The 12,722-nt window shown below is 40.7% G+C and overlaps 2 protein-coding genes across 2 annotated transcripts; one reads left to right on the top strand and one right to left on the bottom strand.

Annotated features, from left to right (window-relative positions):
- Window positions 1-5,393: 5,393 nt before the first annotated feature.
- Window positions 5,394-7,854, bottom strand: CRB (chloroplast RNA binding protein). The gene is made up of 10 exons (XM_078996300.1): window positions 7,627-7,854; window positions 7,209-7,343; window positions 6,969-7,055; window positions 6,799-6,889; window positions 6,633-6,687; window positions 6,501-6,561; window positions 6,187-6,408; window positions 5,965-6,081; window positions 5,794-5,883; window positions 5,394-5,684 (listed from the first exon to the last, which is right to left on the bottom strand). The coding sequence occupies exons 1-10, from the start codon at window positions 7,738-7,740 to the stop codon at window positions 5,508-5,510; spliced, it is 1,149 nt and encodes a 382-aa protein (XP_078852426.1). The 5' UTR covers window positions 7,741-7,854; the 3' UTR covers window positions 5,394-5,507.
- A 1,484-nt stretch (window positions 7,855-9,338) lies between these two features.
- LOC145047925 (pentatricopeptide repeat-containing protein At1g80270, mitochondrial-like) lies at window positions 9,339-12,151 on the top strand. The gene is made up of 3 exons (XM_078996299.1): window positions 9,339-9,450; window positions 10,057-10,585; window positions 10,693-12,151. Exons 1-3 carry the CDS (start codon window positions 9,413-9,415, stop codon window positions 11,944-11,946), a joined length of 1,821 nt encoding a protein of 606 aa, XP_078852425.1. The 5' UTR covers window positions 9,339-9,412; the 3' UTR covers window positions 11,947-12,151.
- The last annotated feature ends 571 nt before the right edge of the window (window positions 12,152-12,722 follow it).

Here is a 12,722-nt window from a genome sequence, read left to right as displayed (position 1 = left end):
CCCCCAAACCCGATATAGAGGCATCACAGTATACCACAAAATCCTCCATCCCTTCCGGGAGTGCAAGCACTGGAGCCTCGCACAATTTCTGACGAAGCGTCTCAAATGAGGACTGCTGCTCCGGTCCCCATGAAAACGTAACACCCTTCCAGGTCATCCTAGTAAGTGGCACAGCTATCTTGGAGAAATCCTTAATAAACCTGCGATAATATCCAGCCAAACCCAGAAAACTCCTGATCTCGGTGGGCGATCTCGGCACCTCCCACCTCAACATCGCCTCAATCTTGGCCGGGTCGACCAATATCCCTTTCTGGTTAACAAGATGCCCGAGGAACTGGATCTCTCGTAACCAGAAATCACACTTGGAGAACATGGCATACAGTCTCTCCGATCTCAAAACCCCAAGAATCTCCCTCAAATGTTCCTCATGCTGATCCCTAGTCCTTGAATACACCAAAATATCATCGATGAATACGATCACCGACCGATCCAGCATCAATCGGTACACCCGGTTCATGAGATCCATGAACGCGGCCGGGGCATTGGTGAGCCCAAAAGGCATCACCACAAACTCATAATGTCCATAACGAGTCCTGAAAGCAGTCTTTTGGATATCTTCCTCTCGAACCCTCATCTGATGATACCCCGACCTCAAGTCAATCTTGGAAAACCAAGATGCCCCCTGCAACTGATCGAACAGATCGTCGATCCTAGGTAACGGATATCGGTTCTTAACCTTCAACTTGTTCAACTCCCGATAATCGATACACATCCGGTGTGAACCATCCTTTTTCTTGACGAACAAAATCGACGCCCCCCAAGGCGAGCTACTCGGTCGAATGAATCCCTTTCCCAACAGCTCCTGAAGCTGCGAGGATAATTCCTGCATTTCCGGCGGAGCGAGACGATAAGGCGCCTTGGAGATGGGCGCCGCTCCCGGAACCAAATCGATACGAAACTCCACTTGCCTCTCCGGAGGCACACCCGGTAACTCTTCGGGGAATACATCCGAAAACTCGCATACAACCGGGACGTCATCAATCGAATTGGGCCTCTCCGCGGTCACACGAGTATCCATCACATAGGCTATGAATCCATCACAACTCTACTACAAACTCTGCCTTGCCCTGGCAGCCGAACAAAACGCCGACCCACACCGGGTCCCCTCGCCATAAACCGTGAGCACTCCCCCACAAGGGTCTCGAATCATCACCAGCTGTCTCTCGTAGTCAATGACTGCTCCAAACTTACTCAACCAGTCCATGCCTACGATAACGCAGACATCCCCCATAGCTATAGGGACCAAGTCTATAGGAAACTCGACCCCAAAAATCTCGAGCACGCATCCTCGAATCACCTCAGTGGCGTATATCGCTTTCTCATTTGCTATAGCAACTCGCAGGGGTCGGCTCATCACCTCCTGATCGATATCGATGTGCTGGCTAAAAGCCAACAAAACAAAAGACCGACTCGCACCCGAGTCGAATAATACCAAAGCAGGCACATGATTCACAAGAAAAGTACCTACGCATATAATAATATAAGCACAATATCTCAGTATAAATGTAAATACATGAAAGAGTACATACCGGCCACGACATCAGGCGCCGTGCGGATCTCCTCCGCAGTCAACTGGAAAGCTCTCCCACGAGCCTTCAGAGCCTCGGCCTTCAGTGGCCAAACCTCGGGAACCCTGACAGCAGGCGTAGATCCCTGGCGAAGCTGGGGGCACTCGGCCTTCCGATGGCCAGTCTGGTTGCAATGAAAGCAAACCATGAATCCCTTGGGGCAATCTCTAGCAATGTGCCCCTCCTTGCCACACTTGTAGCAAGCACCCGATCGACATGCCCCCTCGTGACCCTTGCCGCACTTTCCGCAAGTGCGGCTCTTCTGACCTCCGGATCTTGAATCGACGGACTTGATCCGCTTGGCTGCCGGCTGAGACTGAGCCGACCGCCGATCCACCCGTTGAGACCCGGCCTCCTCCCTGGCCTGGGTCTCCAACTCGATCTCACGCTTCCTGGCATTCGCCTGAAGCTCAGTAAAAGTCTGATATGACGAGTTCGATACGAACTCCCGGATATCCCTCCTCAGCACTCCCAAATACCGACTCATCCGAGCCTGCTCCGTGGATACCTGCTCGGGGCAGAACATCGCCCTCTCATGAAACTTCCGCGTGATCACCGTAACAGAATCATTACCCTGCTTGAGGGTCAAGAACTCCTGAACCAACCGTTCCCTCTCCACCGGGGGAAGATACTCGTCTCTGAACATATTAGTAAACCTCTCCCAAGTCACAGCTGGGACCTCTGCCAGAGTGAAGTTCGCCGTCACAAACTTCCACCAATCCTTTGCTCCCAGGTGGAGCTGGTTCAAGGCGAACCGTACCCTCAGATGCTCCGGACATGAACAAGTATAGAAGCATCCCTCGATATCAGCAATCCATCTCATCGCAGCAATCGGATCCTGCGTCCCGTCAAACTCTGGTGGCTTCGTGTTACTGAACTCCTGGAACAGCAACGAGTCACCTCCCTGTGGTCTGGCAGCGGCGGCAGCCTCAGTCAACGCGGCGTACCGCTCATCAAATGTCTCCATCAGCGTGGTCTTAATAGACCCAAACATCTCCGGAATCTCGGCCCGGATCACTGCAGCTACCTCCTCATGAATCATCTGACGAAGCTCCTCGTCAGTCACACCACTCGTACCAGGTCTGTGTCGTGGTCCAACCATGATGTCTCTGAAATACAACATAAAAATATCAGAGACTCTATCGGGCATAATCGCACTCGATAACGCAGTCCTACTCAGTCTCCGATACCCATGGATTCTTACTTGGGCTGCCCACTGACCCGGTGTCCTTGGTAGTACGGGCCCAATACTACCAACTACACCGCGTCGGTATTCACCCCAAGTCCTCCTCCCCAAACCCCAAATCCTGAGTACTCTATTCTTGTCATACACTAGTTACCCACTCGCTCTCAAGCACCTCATAGAAGCAGGTTTCCCTAGACTAAGGCATCACAAAATCAGGCCACTCTAGTCCTAATATGTATACCTAGTCTACTAGCATGCGTATCATATCATATCATATCTCATAACACATATTGTAAGAGTATTTTGGGGATTTTACCGTTCGGGCGCTGGCTGACCGTACACACTCTTTCTTCTTTGGTTGTCTCAAAATCACTTATCAATTTTTTTTATTGATTTATTAATTAAAATTTTCTCAAATCCCCGGTTTGAGTTCAGTTACGCCCGAAGGTGTACCCGAATCCCTCAAACCAAGGCTCTGATACCAACTTGTAACGTCATAAATTCCGAAACCAAAATTTTTTCATTTTTACAATCATCAAAACATCGAGTAATAAATTTAGGTTCCAATGTAATAATTTAGTCAAGACCGATTACATAACAAAAGATCACAAAATGGTTCCCCGAGTGTGTGTACGATCACGCCGGCACCTTCCCACGGTCCTCGCTCGTACCCGAAACACATAACACAACAACTGTAAGCATAAATGCTTAGTGAGTTCCCCAAAATACAACCTACGCACGTACGCCTTTCCAGGCCTTGACCTTCTGGTCCATGTGTCTCAGGGGACTTCCGTCCCGACTGGGTAGACCTTCCGGTCCTACCCACGTCAACCTTACGGTCCATATGACCACGCCTTCCGGCCCGTAACATGTTGCCTTCCGGCCCAAATCAAGCATATCCTACATGGCACATATAACGAATAACTTATCACACATAAGGCATATATCTCATATCATATTCGACCTTCCGGTCACACAGTCAAATCCTTCCGGGTACAGTATAGTGAGAAGACTCACCTCGTATGTCTCACTAATTCGTGAACCCTGGAATCACTCGTGCTCGAACCCCCGAGCTGTAATCCTCCTATGACATCATAAATCTATAATTATTACTTGTACCACTAAGGTTGACCATCCTTATCAAGTCAACACAGGTAGACTTGGTCAACAGTCTTTGGTCCATTTGACCGGACTCGGTGAGTGCACTATAGGGACTCGGCGAGTCTACGCGTTTTAACCAACTCGCAAGGATTTTCCCTTTGACTCGTCGAGTACTCCCCTGACTCGACGAGTTCCACCTGGGCCTGAATCACGGGGCCACCGCGACTCAACTCGCCGAGTCGCAAGGACAACTCGGCGAGTCCCAACTTGACTCGGTCCACCTGTCAAAACCTTTCTAACTCACTGTGACTCACTGAGTCACCCACAACTCGGCAGGACTACACACTGGGTGGTCTCAAGGATAATCTTCAAGCGACTCGTCGAGTCTGTTCTTCAGACTCGGCGAGTCCATGCCATGCATCAGCTAAAACTGGCTTTTGCGGTCAGATCCGTTCCATACACACATAGATCTGGCATTCCCAAGCTCATTTATCACGTAAAGTCTCAGTCTTGGTCGCCATGCAACGTATACAAGGCTCATTTTGGAGAAATAACCTCTAATATGGCAACCCTAGCTTCCAACTCAAAAGAATGGACATAAAGCTTGTCATATGGGGCCTCCTGGACCTGCTAAGGTCCAGATCTAAGTTCCATATCTCCATGGGACCTTTCATACTTCCAATTTAAGCCAAATAAGGCAAGAAGAAACCCTAGATTTGACACATCAACCCAAAATACGAAGTTTAGCTCTGAAAGTTACCTCAAGAAGGTTCCCTTGATGAAATAGAAGCAGATCCAAGCTCCCCAACTCTTCAAGCTTGATCTTCTCCCTCCTTTCTTGCAATAATACACAAAATGATGAACAAATGGCCTCTTATCACACTCACAAGGTCTCTCAGTCGTATGGGTGCACTTAGGGTTCAAGGTGGCCGCAAATGAAGGCCATAAGGTCCTTTAAATAGAGCTTAGGACCGGGAAATTAGGGTTTCATTAAACAGCGCGGACTCGCGGAGTCCATCCCTTGGACTCGCCGAGTCCGGACGCGAACCTCCGTCCAAAACCGCGACCCGACTCGGCGAGTTCGACCTCCAACTCGCAGAGTCCTCTCACAGAATATCAAAAATATGAAAGTAAAGATACCTAGGGATCTGGGCTGTTACACACATGTTCTAATCAAACTCAACTCGACGAGTTAGGCTCACAACTCGTCGAGTCACACATGAAGTCTCAATAATAAATAATAATAAAGAAATACCTGGGAGTCGGGATATTACAATTTGAGAATACTATTCTTTGTAGCTAGGTTTAATATTGATTTCCAAACTCTAAAGTCTGATGTAGACAATTTATATCGCATATATTTGGTTAATCAAAAAAATATATATTTATTTAATTTTGTTTTCCACGGGATCCAAAGCTTTTGTTTTGATGAAATGTACCAAAACCCGACTATCAATAGCCACAACAACAATTTCCCATTTCTTAGACAATGGACATCTCTCATATAAATCAACAAACTGGACTTTGTTATACAAGTAGTGTATTGAATGCTCCATAATCATGAATGAATTGGGAGAAAATGATATTTATATTTAGCTTAAAACAAGGCTCTTTCCAAGAATAATGTCATCTGTTTCAAAATCAGCTGCTTTCCTAAACGTCCCTCGACCAAAATCCAGATCATACGAGTCTTTCAAGCCTTCCACCAATCCATATTCGGGTACAACTCCAAGCTCCACCTTTGCCTTCTCCACAGACGCAAAGAAATGCTGCATCAAAAAATTGTCACTACTTAATACATAAAGAACACAACTTAACAAAGAAAATGAAATATCACTTTCCTCATTTTCACAAATTTCACGTCTCAAATGTATTTACCTGATCACGGAAGGGAAATGCTTTCTTTTTTCCAAAATCAAATTCCTTGGGATTGTAGTGAACGAGTTCAGGCTCGGGGAATCCACCAGCCTACAAGGAGTGAATTGTAATTTTATTTTGTAAATTTCAGATTACAAATAATTTCCGTATTTATAGGGAAATTTAATTTACCTTAGCACATGCTCTTGCGAGTCCATCAAAAGTAACATATCTATCTCCTGATATGTTGTACACTTGCTTGCTTGCTTTTGGGTTCCCCAACACCTTTATAAAAGCTGTAGCAAGATCCTACATTTACTCAAAAGTTGACACGTTTCAAAAAGTAAATTTGATTAAAATTGGATGAAAGTGACGTAAGTGATAAAGTATTTTGATAATTGATAAGTTACTAACCTTGACATGACCAAGTTGTGTTACTTGCAAACCCGAGTTAGGGATTGGGATTGGTCTTCCTGCTTTCAACCTATGGAAAAACCACTCTTCCACAGGGTTGTAATTCAATGGCCCATAGATATAAACGGGTCTTATTGAAGTGTAATTAACACCCTTTGATTCCAATAACGCCTCTGTCTCAAGTTTGCCCTTGTGTCGACTTTTAGGGTCAACAGCATCGGTCTATTGCCAAAAAAAGAACAGAAATTTAATATATAATTATAAAGAAAAGGTATCTTTTAGATTGTATTATAGAAAAATGTCGATAAACTGACCTCGCAATGTGGTAAAAGATCAGATTTAAGGTAAACACCGGCTGAAGAGCAGTAAATGTACCTGCGATATAGTAAAACAGTAAAAAATACAAATAAAAAAAGATTAATTTTATGCCTATTTTGATAACTTACTGTTCTAGATTCGGTAATGCATCTAATATAGGCTCCACCTCGACTGCCTCACGTCCTGAGAAAATAAAAAGATTTTTTTTTTTTTTTTTTTTTTTTGCTTATTATATTAAATCCTTCGTTTATAGCGCTATAGATGGAAAATTAAGAAATTTATGATTCTACGCACCATTTATATCATAGACAACATCGAAGCCTTCAGCAGCAAGACTAGTCTTCACAAAGTCAAAGTCCTTCCTATCACCTTTCAAGTGTAATATCTAAATCATGAAAAATACCACTATTACTTGAGAACATAAGTATAAACATGAGAAACAGTATAAGAAAGTCTAAACAAACCTTGGATTTGAAAGCATTGTATGCCTCATCTGCTTCACCAGGTAAGGGTTGTGTGATGGGTGCTTTTCCTCTAGTGAACAGAGTTACCTGTATAAATTGATTATCCAAATTTCATAAAAGAAGGAGTTATGAGCCATTATGTACATTGTAATATGGAGACGATGGAGAAATTGTAAGATTATTCATGTGAAAATGAATCAAACAAACATAGGAGAGAAGGGTAAATGAGGAAAAGTGAACCTGATGGCCTTCTTCAACAAGTAGTCTGGAAAGAAAGATCCCGATGAAACGTGTACCTCCCATTACAAGAATTTTTTTGGCACCAGATGCTGTTACGTTCAAAGCGCCTTTTGGTTGACATACTTTCCTCTTATACTGAAAACATACATCACAAAGGGGATTCATTAAGATGCAAAATTAAACAAAGAATCATAAATACAGAAACCCTATTTCCTGTGTTTGTTTCTTTTCTTTCCTTATGGCAATACAAGGGAGATTCAATTTGACATCTAATTTCGAAGTAATTGCTTTCCTAATTCGAGATTGATCATGATTATACTATAAATTTTACACCAAAACTCTGGTAATCAGTAGAAATCGTATCAGAAGTGTTTTGCTTTTCAAAATTAAGCAATGCATCACAAGGGTAAAAGGGTACCTGAACGGAGGTGTTGAATTTGGTGCCACAGAAGGAGGATTGAGAAGAGGGGAGGAGTGAGACAGAAGGCTGCATCTTGAGGTTATGCTGCACCGTTGCAACACCACCCGCCATGGAGAAGCCGGTGAAGATGAATATGGAGATGAAGATGAGAGACGGGGGTTGTGCCTAATGAAGAGGAAGAAGAAGAAGAAGAAGAGTAGTCTGGTTTGCGACTCATATCCTGTGTCGTTGTTTGTGAGTCTCATTTTTTCGGGAAGAAGATAAGACGAAATGGCCCTACAGTCGTTCCTTCGGTTATATCCATGAACTACACTCTCACCCATATCTTCCTTCTTTTCCACTTGGCCCCACAACCCCATTTGTCTAACTTAATAATTGATATAGAAATATTAACAGCATTATTTACAATTTTCATATTTATACTTTTCTAAAAATATCAAATTATCAAATTATCTTTGTTCAATATCGATACAATGGACGATGGTCGATTTGAATATAAATTTCACAAGCAATATAGTTAATCTATAACATGAACTTTGAAACTTCTAGAAAATTAAGATAAAATTTTTTTTTTACAAAACGTAAAAAGCGATATCAACTAATTTAATAATGTGTCTGATATATATATATATATATATATATATATATATATATATATATATATATATATATATATATATATATATATATATATATATATATATATATATATATATATATATATATATATATATATCATTTAGCTGAAATATAATGAAGACTTAAACGACAAACTTATTATAATTCATAATATTATTAAGAATAAGAAAATGCATATATAGCTCCTTTCAAATATACAAATCTTAGGCACAGAATCATCATACATTTGATGAATTCTGATTTTGGAATAATATGTGATTTTTTTATATACAATTAAAAAAACTATACTTTCTGGATGTCCCATATCAAACTTATCACATGGAGTTGAACCTTATACATTGTAGAATTTCGCACTTCAAACAATAGATTCCTATCACGAGTATTACAATAACTAAGTATGAATGTGTTTTTTTTATTTAAACTATTATATCATTTTTTTCATTTTGATTTATGTATTGTATCACATTATATCACAATGTGATAGTTATACAAGTTGTACTAACTTTAGTTTTGCAAAAATAGGTGGAAATTCATGAAAAACCATTGTGTGTTGCTTTAGTTCATAAAAAGGTACAATGTTGAGAATGAAAATTACACTAAAATATGTGACTAATATCTATTTACGTGCATTTGGCTTTATTTTATAGGGTCCATAGTGGTCTAATTTCTTGACTAGGCTATAGCTTATATGATGTTAGTAATTTTACTTTAACGATTCTTAGCAACAAGAATGTGAGATTCCAGAGAATAAGGTCTAGGTTCAAGTTTAAATGTCAAATTTTTATGTTAAAAACATTACAATTTACCTCTCCTATATAACAAAAAAAATCGATTGATTACTTGAACGAGCTGACTTTCACCTCTCCCATTATTGCTCATACGAGAAGTAATAAAGAATGGCACAAGCTCGAGCCATACGTAGCATGAAAAACAAAGGGAATAGAGGTAACCTTAGGAAAAACTTTAGGGACTACTTATGATGTTATGCTAAAAAATAGGGAAAATATTTGACAACATATACAAAGTTTATGGATTGTTTATGTCTCGTCCCATATGTTTTTAGGGTTTAACAGCAAAAGGGGGTTTAAGCGGGTTCCTTTCTTCACCTCTGATCTCTCTGGTTTTCATTTCTCGAGACGCCATTATGTGGGCGCTTCGACGAACCTCCTCCATTGCTCTCAGGTAATGTTCTGCTTTCTTGTAAATGTCTACGCATATTTCTTGTTATTGTTTCATAATTCCCAAATTTGCGTAAATTATAGAAGAAATAACCTGGCTGTTGCCTTACCATGATTGATCTTCCAAAAGTAGTAGCTCGATTCCACTGGCTTTTAGCAGTTGTAAATCGGTTGCATCCTTTTAAACAAAACGTCTCTATGTTGCTCTAGCAATCCCTCACCATTTTTTTTAATCGGGAAAAAGGGGTATGCCATCGCCGGAAATATTGGTCTGTACTATTCTTAATGGCTACCAATAAGAAGCTTGGTATGCTGTCATAGCAACGATGGACGCAGCCCTGTTCTCAGTATTTGTAAATTTTACATAAATCTTCTTCTATAGGTTAACGTCGTTAACGAGGTTAGCCAATTCCTCTTCTATCGACTGACTTTTATCCTTAATATACCTTATGTTTCCCATGTCCCTTTTCATTAGCGAGTTTGTACATAGAGGCTAGTGCCCATTTAGATATTGAAATTGTATTGTACATGAATTGGATCACATGTTTCTTTCATTCACATTCACGCAGCTTATTTATCTTTTCTGTTACTTATTCAAATTATCATCCAGGTCACAAACGTTTTCAGCAGTCACCTTTCGTGTATCGTATCCTGAACACAAAACACCATTTTCTACCTACGTGGACAAAACCAGATTCACCAATCCTTCAAGAAACACATGTGAATCCCAGATATTAATCAAATATTCTTCCAATACACATTCCAATGCCACTTCAAAGCACACCTATTCTTCAATGGCTAGCACAAAAAGCAGTGGAGAAGAAGATGATGATGAATTGGAGGATGGATTTTCTGAGCTTGAAGGAAACAATGATGAAGATGAAAGTGATAATGAATCAACCTCTGAACCCGAACTTTCTGAAAATGACATGGAAGAATCAGTTCCTGAAATTACAAAAACCCATCAACAAAAAAGAGCTTCTTCAGCCATTTTCAAGGCTCTCATGGATTCCCCAATGCAACCTGCTCAAAAGACCCTTGATAAATGGCTTGAAAAAGGAGACAGTATAACCCGATCAGACGTATCTATAGCCATGCTTGAGCTTCGCAGGCGTAGGATGTATGCCAAAGCTTTGCAGGTTCTTTAAGACATTGATTGCATTCTGAATAATTTACCTGATTGAATAAATATGTTTTAGCTTATCAAATATTAACAGAAATACATTCCTATTTCTTACTCCTGCAGCTGTCTGAATGGTTACAGACCCGAAAACAATTAGAATTCAACGAAAAAGATTATTCTTCTCATATCGACTTAATCAGCAAAGTCAACGGTCTCCAAGCTGCAGAAAACCACATTTCAAGAATCCCAAAGTCCTTTCAAGGCGAACTTCTCTACCGAACTCTCCTAGCAAACTCTGTTCGATCCACCAACACGTCAAAATCCGAACAAATCTTCAACAAAATGAAGGAGTTAAAACTCCCGATAACGCCCTTCGTCTGCAACCAACTCCTCCTCCTATACAAAAGAACCAACAAGAAAAAAATCCCCGATGTCTTAAAGCTAATGGAGGACGAAAACGTAAAACCATCTCTTTTCACTTACCGAATGTTACTCGACATCAAAGGTCAAAGCAACGACATATCCGGAATCGAGCAAATCCTTGAGGTAATGAAAGCCGAAGACATCAACATCGACGCGGATCCCAAAATACGCGCGATTTTAGCGCGACATTATATAAACTTTGGATTAAAAGAAAAAGCAAAAACTGTATTAAAAGAACTGGAAGGATCCGATTTGAAAGAAAACCGATCGGCTTGCGCGTATTTACTTCCACTCTACGCGTCCCTCGGAAGCCTGGAGGAAGTCAACCGAATCTGGTCAATCTGCGAGTCAAACCCGATGCTCAACGAATGCTTATACGCGATCACCGCATACGGAACCCTAAACAAAGTTGACCAAGCGGAAACCGTGTTTGACCAAATGTCGAACCGATACAAACGGATTTCCGCGAGACATTACGCGGTGATGTTAAAAGTTTATGCGAATAACAAAATGTTATCGAAAGGGAAGGATCTTGTGAAACGGATGGCTGAGATCGGTTGCCAGATCGGGCCGTTGACTTGGGACGCGTTGGTCAAACTTTATGTTGAAGCGGGTGAGATTGAAAAAGCTGACTTGATTTTGCGTAGGGCTTCAGAGCAAAATCGGGTGAAGCCGTTTTTTAATAGTTATATGGTGGTTATGGATGAGTATGCTAAGAAAGGAGATGTGCATAATGCTGAGAAGATGTTTCATAGAATGAGACAAGATGGGTATGTGGCGAGGTTGAGGCAGTATCATTCGCTTTTGAAAACTTATATAAATGCGAAGATGCCTGCGTATGGGTTTAGGGAACGGATGAAAGCGGATAATATTTTCCCGACTAAATCGTTGGCGGGACAGCTGGCGCAGGTGGACGCGTTTAAACGGACTGCGGTGTCTAATCTTTTGGATTAAGTAAAAAAAAAACGAGTTACGATATGAATAACGATTTGTTTGGAACTTGGTTTTGCTTTACATTTATGATGGAAAATAGAGGTAATTTGTTTTGCTATGTTCAAACTTCAAATTCAAACTAGTGAGGTTTTGCATTGTGAGAGTGTATGCATCAAAATTGGTTTTCGATATTTTTCCAGATAAAATGATATTTTCTGTTAAGTTACTTACCTTTAGAAAATGTGAAGTTTAAGTGTTTGAATGATTATAAAGATATAGGTGGCGACCAATCAACCATTTTGCATAAAACAAAGTAGTTGCAGCCTATTAGTTATGTAGTACCGCGCTAACTTTAACTTCAATATTGTTGGGCGAAGTGGGAGAATGGATGCATTTTCTTTTTATATATTAATATGGTAAAATAAGTTTGGGATTTTGTGTTTTCTTAGCTTTTGTCTATGTTTTCTTAATGTTCTAAATACTTTGTTTATGAAACATATAGTATTAGATCTTTTTGTATTTTTTCAAACCACTTTTTGATTAACGAATAACCGGCTATAGGAATATTGATATTGGTTGACAAGGGTATAAGTTAGGATATACCATGGAATATCAAGCTTTAGATCTAAATGTTGGATTACACATGCTTTTGGGAGAGGTTGTGATAATTAAATGAACGAATACTTATGTAGAGTTTGTAATAATTCTTGTGTCAATTTGTAATGCGTGTGCGTGCTTGCGTGTTTGTTATGTCAATTTCTTTACTTTGTGTAATTTGTTTATCTTGCGATTTCATA

This window comes from Lactuca saligna, chromosome 5 (assembly GCF_052625555.1).
Source record: "Lactuca saligna cultivar CGN05327 chromosome 5, ASM5262555v1, whole genome shotgun sequence".
NCBI classification, from domain to species: Eukaryota; Viridiplantae; Streptophyta; class Magnoliopsida; order Asterales; family Asteraceae; genus Lactuca; species Lactuca saligna.
Note: the sequence above shows the minus strand (reverse complement) of the source record. Positions and strands in the feature narration are given on the sequence as shown.

Bases quoted from the DNA above. Each gene is read 5' to 3' on its own strand.
- LOC145047925 (XM_078996299.1), top strand. From the start codon at position 9,413: ATGTGGGCGCTTCGACGAACCTCCTCCATTGCTCTCAG. The intron at 9,451-10,056 runs GTAATGTTCTGC...ATTATCATCCAG, and splicing joins ACCTCCTCCATTGCTCTCAG to GTCACAAACGTTTTCAGCAG. The intron at 10,586-10,692 runs GTTCTTTAAGAC...TTACTCCTGCAG, and splicing joins TGTATGCCAAAGCTTTGCAG to CTGTCTGAATGGTTACAGAC.
- CRB (XM_078996300.1), bottom strand. From the start codon at position 7,740: ATGGCGGGTGGTGTTGCAACGGTGCAGCATAACCTCAAGATGCAGCCT. The intron at 6,562-6,632 runs GTAAGTTATCAA...ACTATATCGCAG, and splicing joins GCATTACCGAATCTAGAACA to GTACATTTACTGCTCTTCAG. The intron at 6,409-6,500 runs GTCAGTTTATCG...TTTTGGCAATAG, and splicing joins ATCTTTTACCACATTGCGAG to ACCGATGCTGTTGACCCTAA.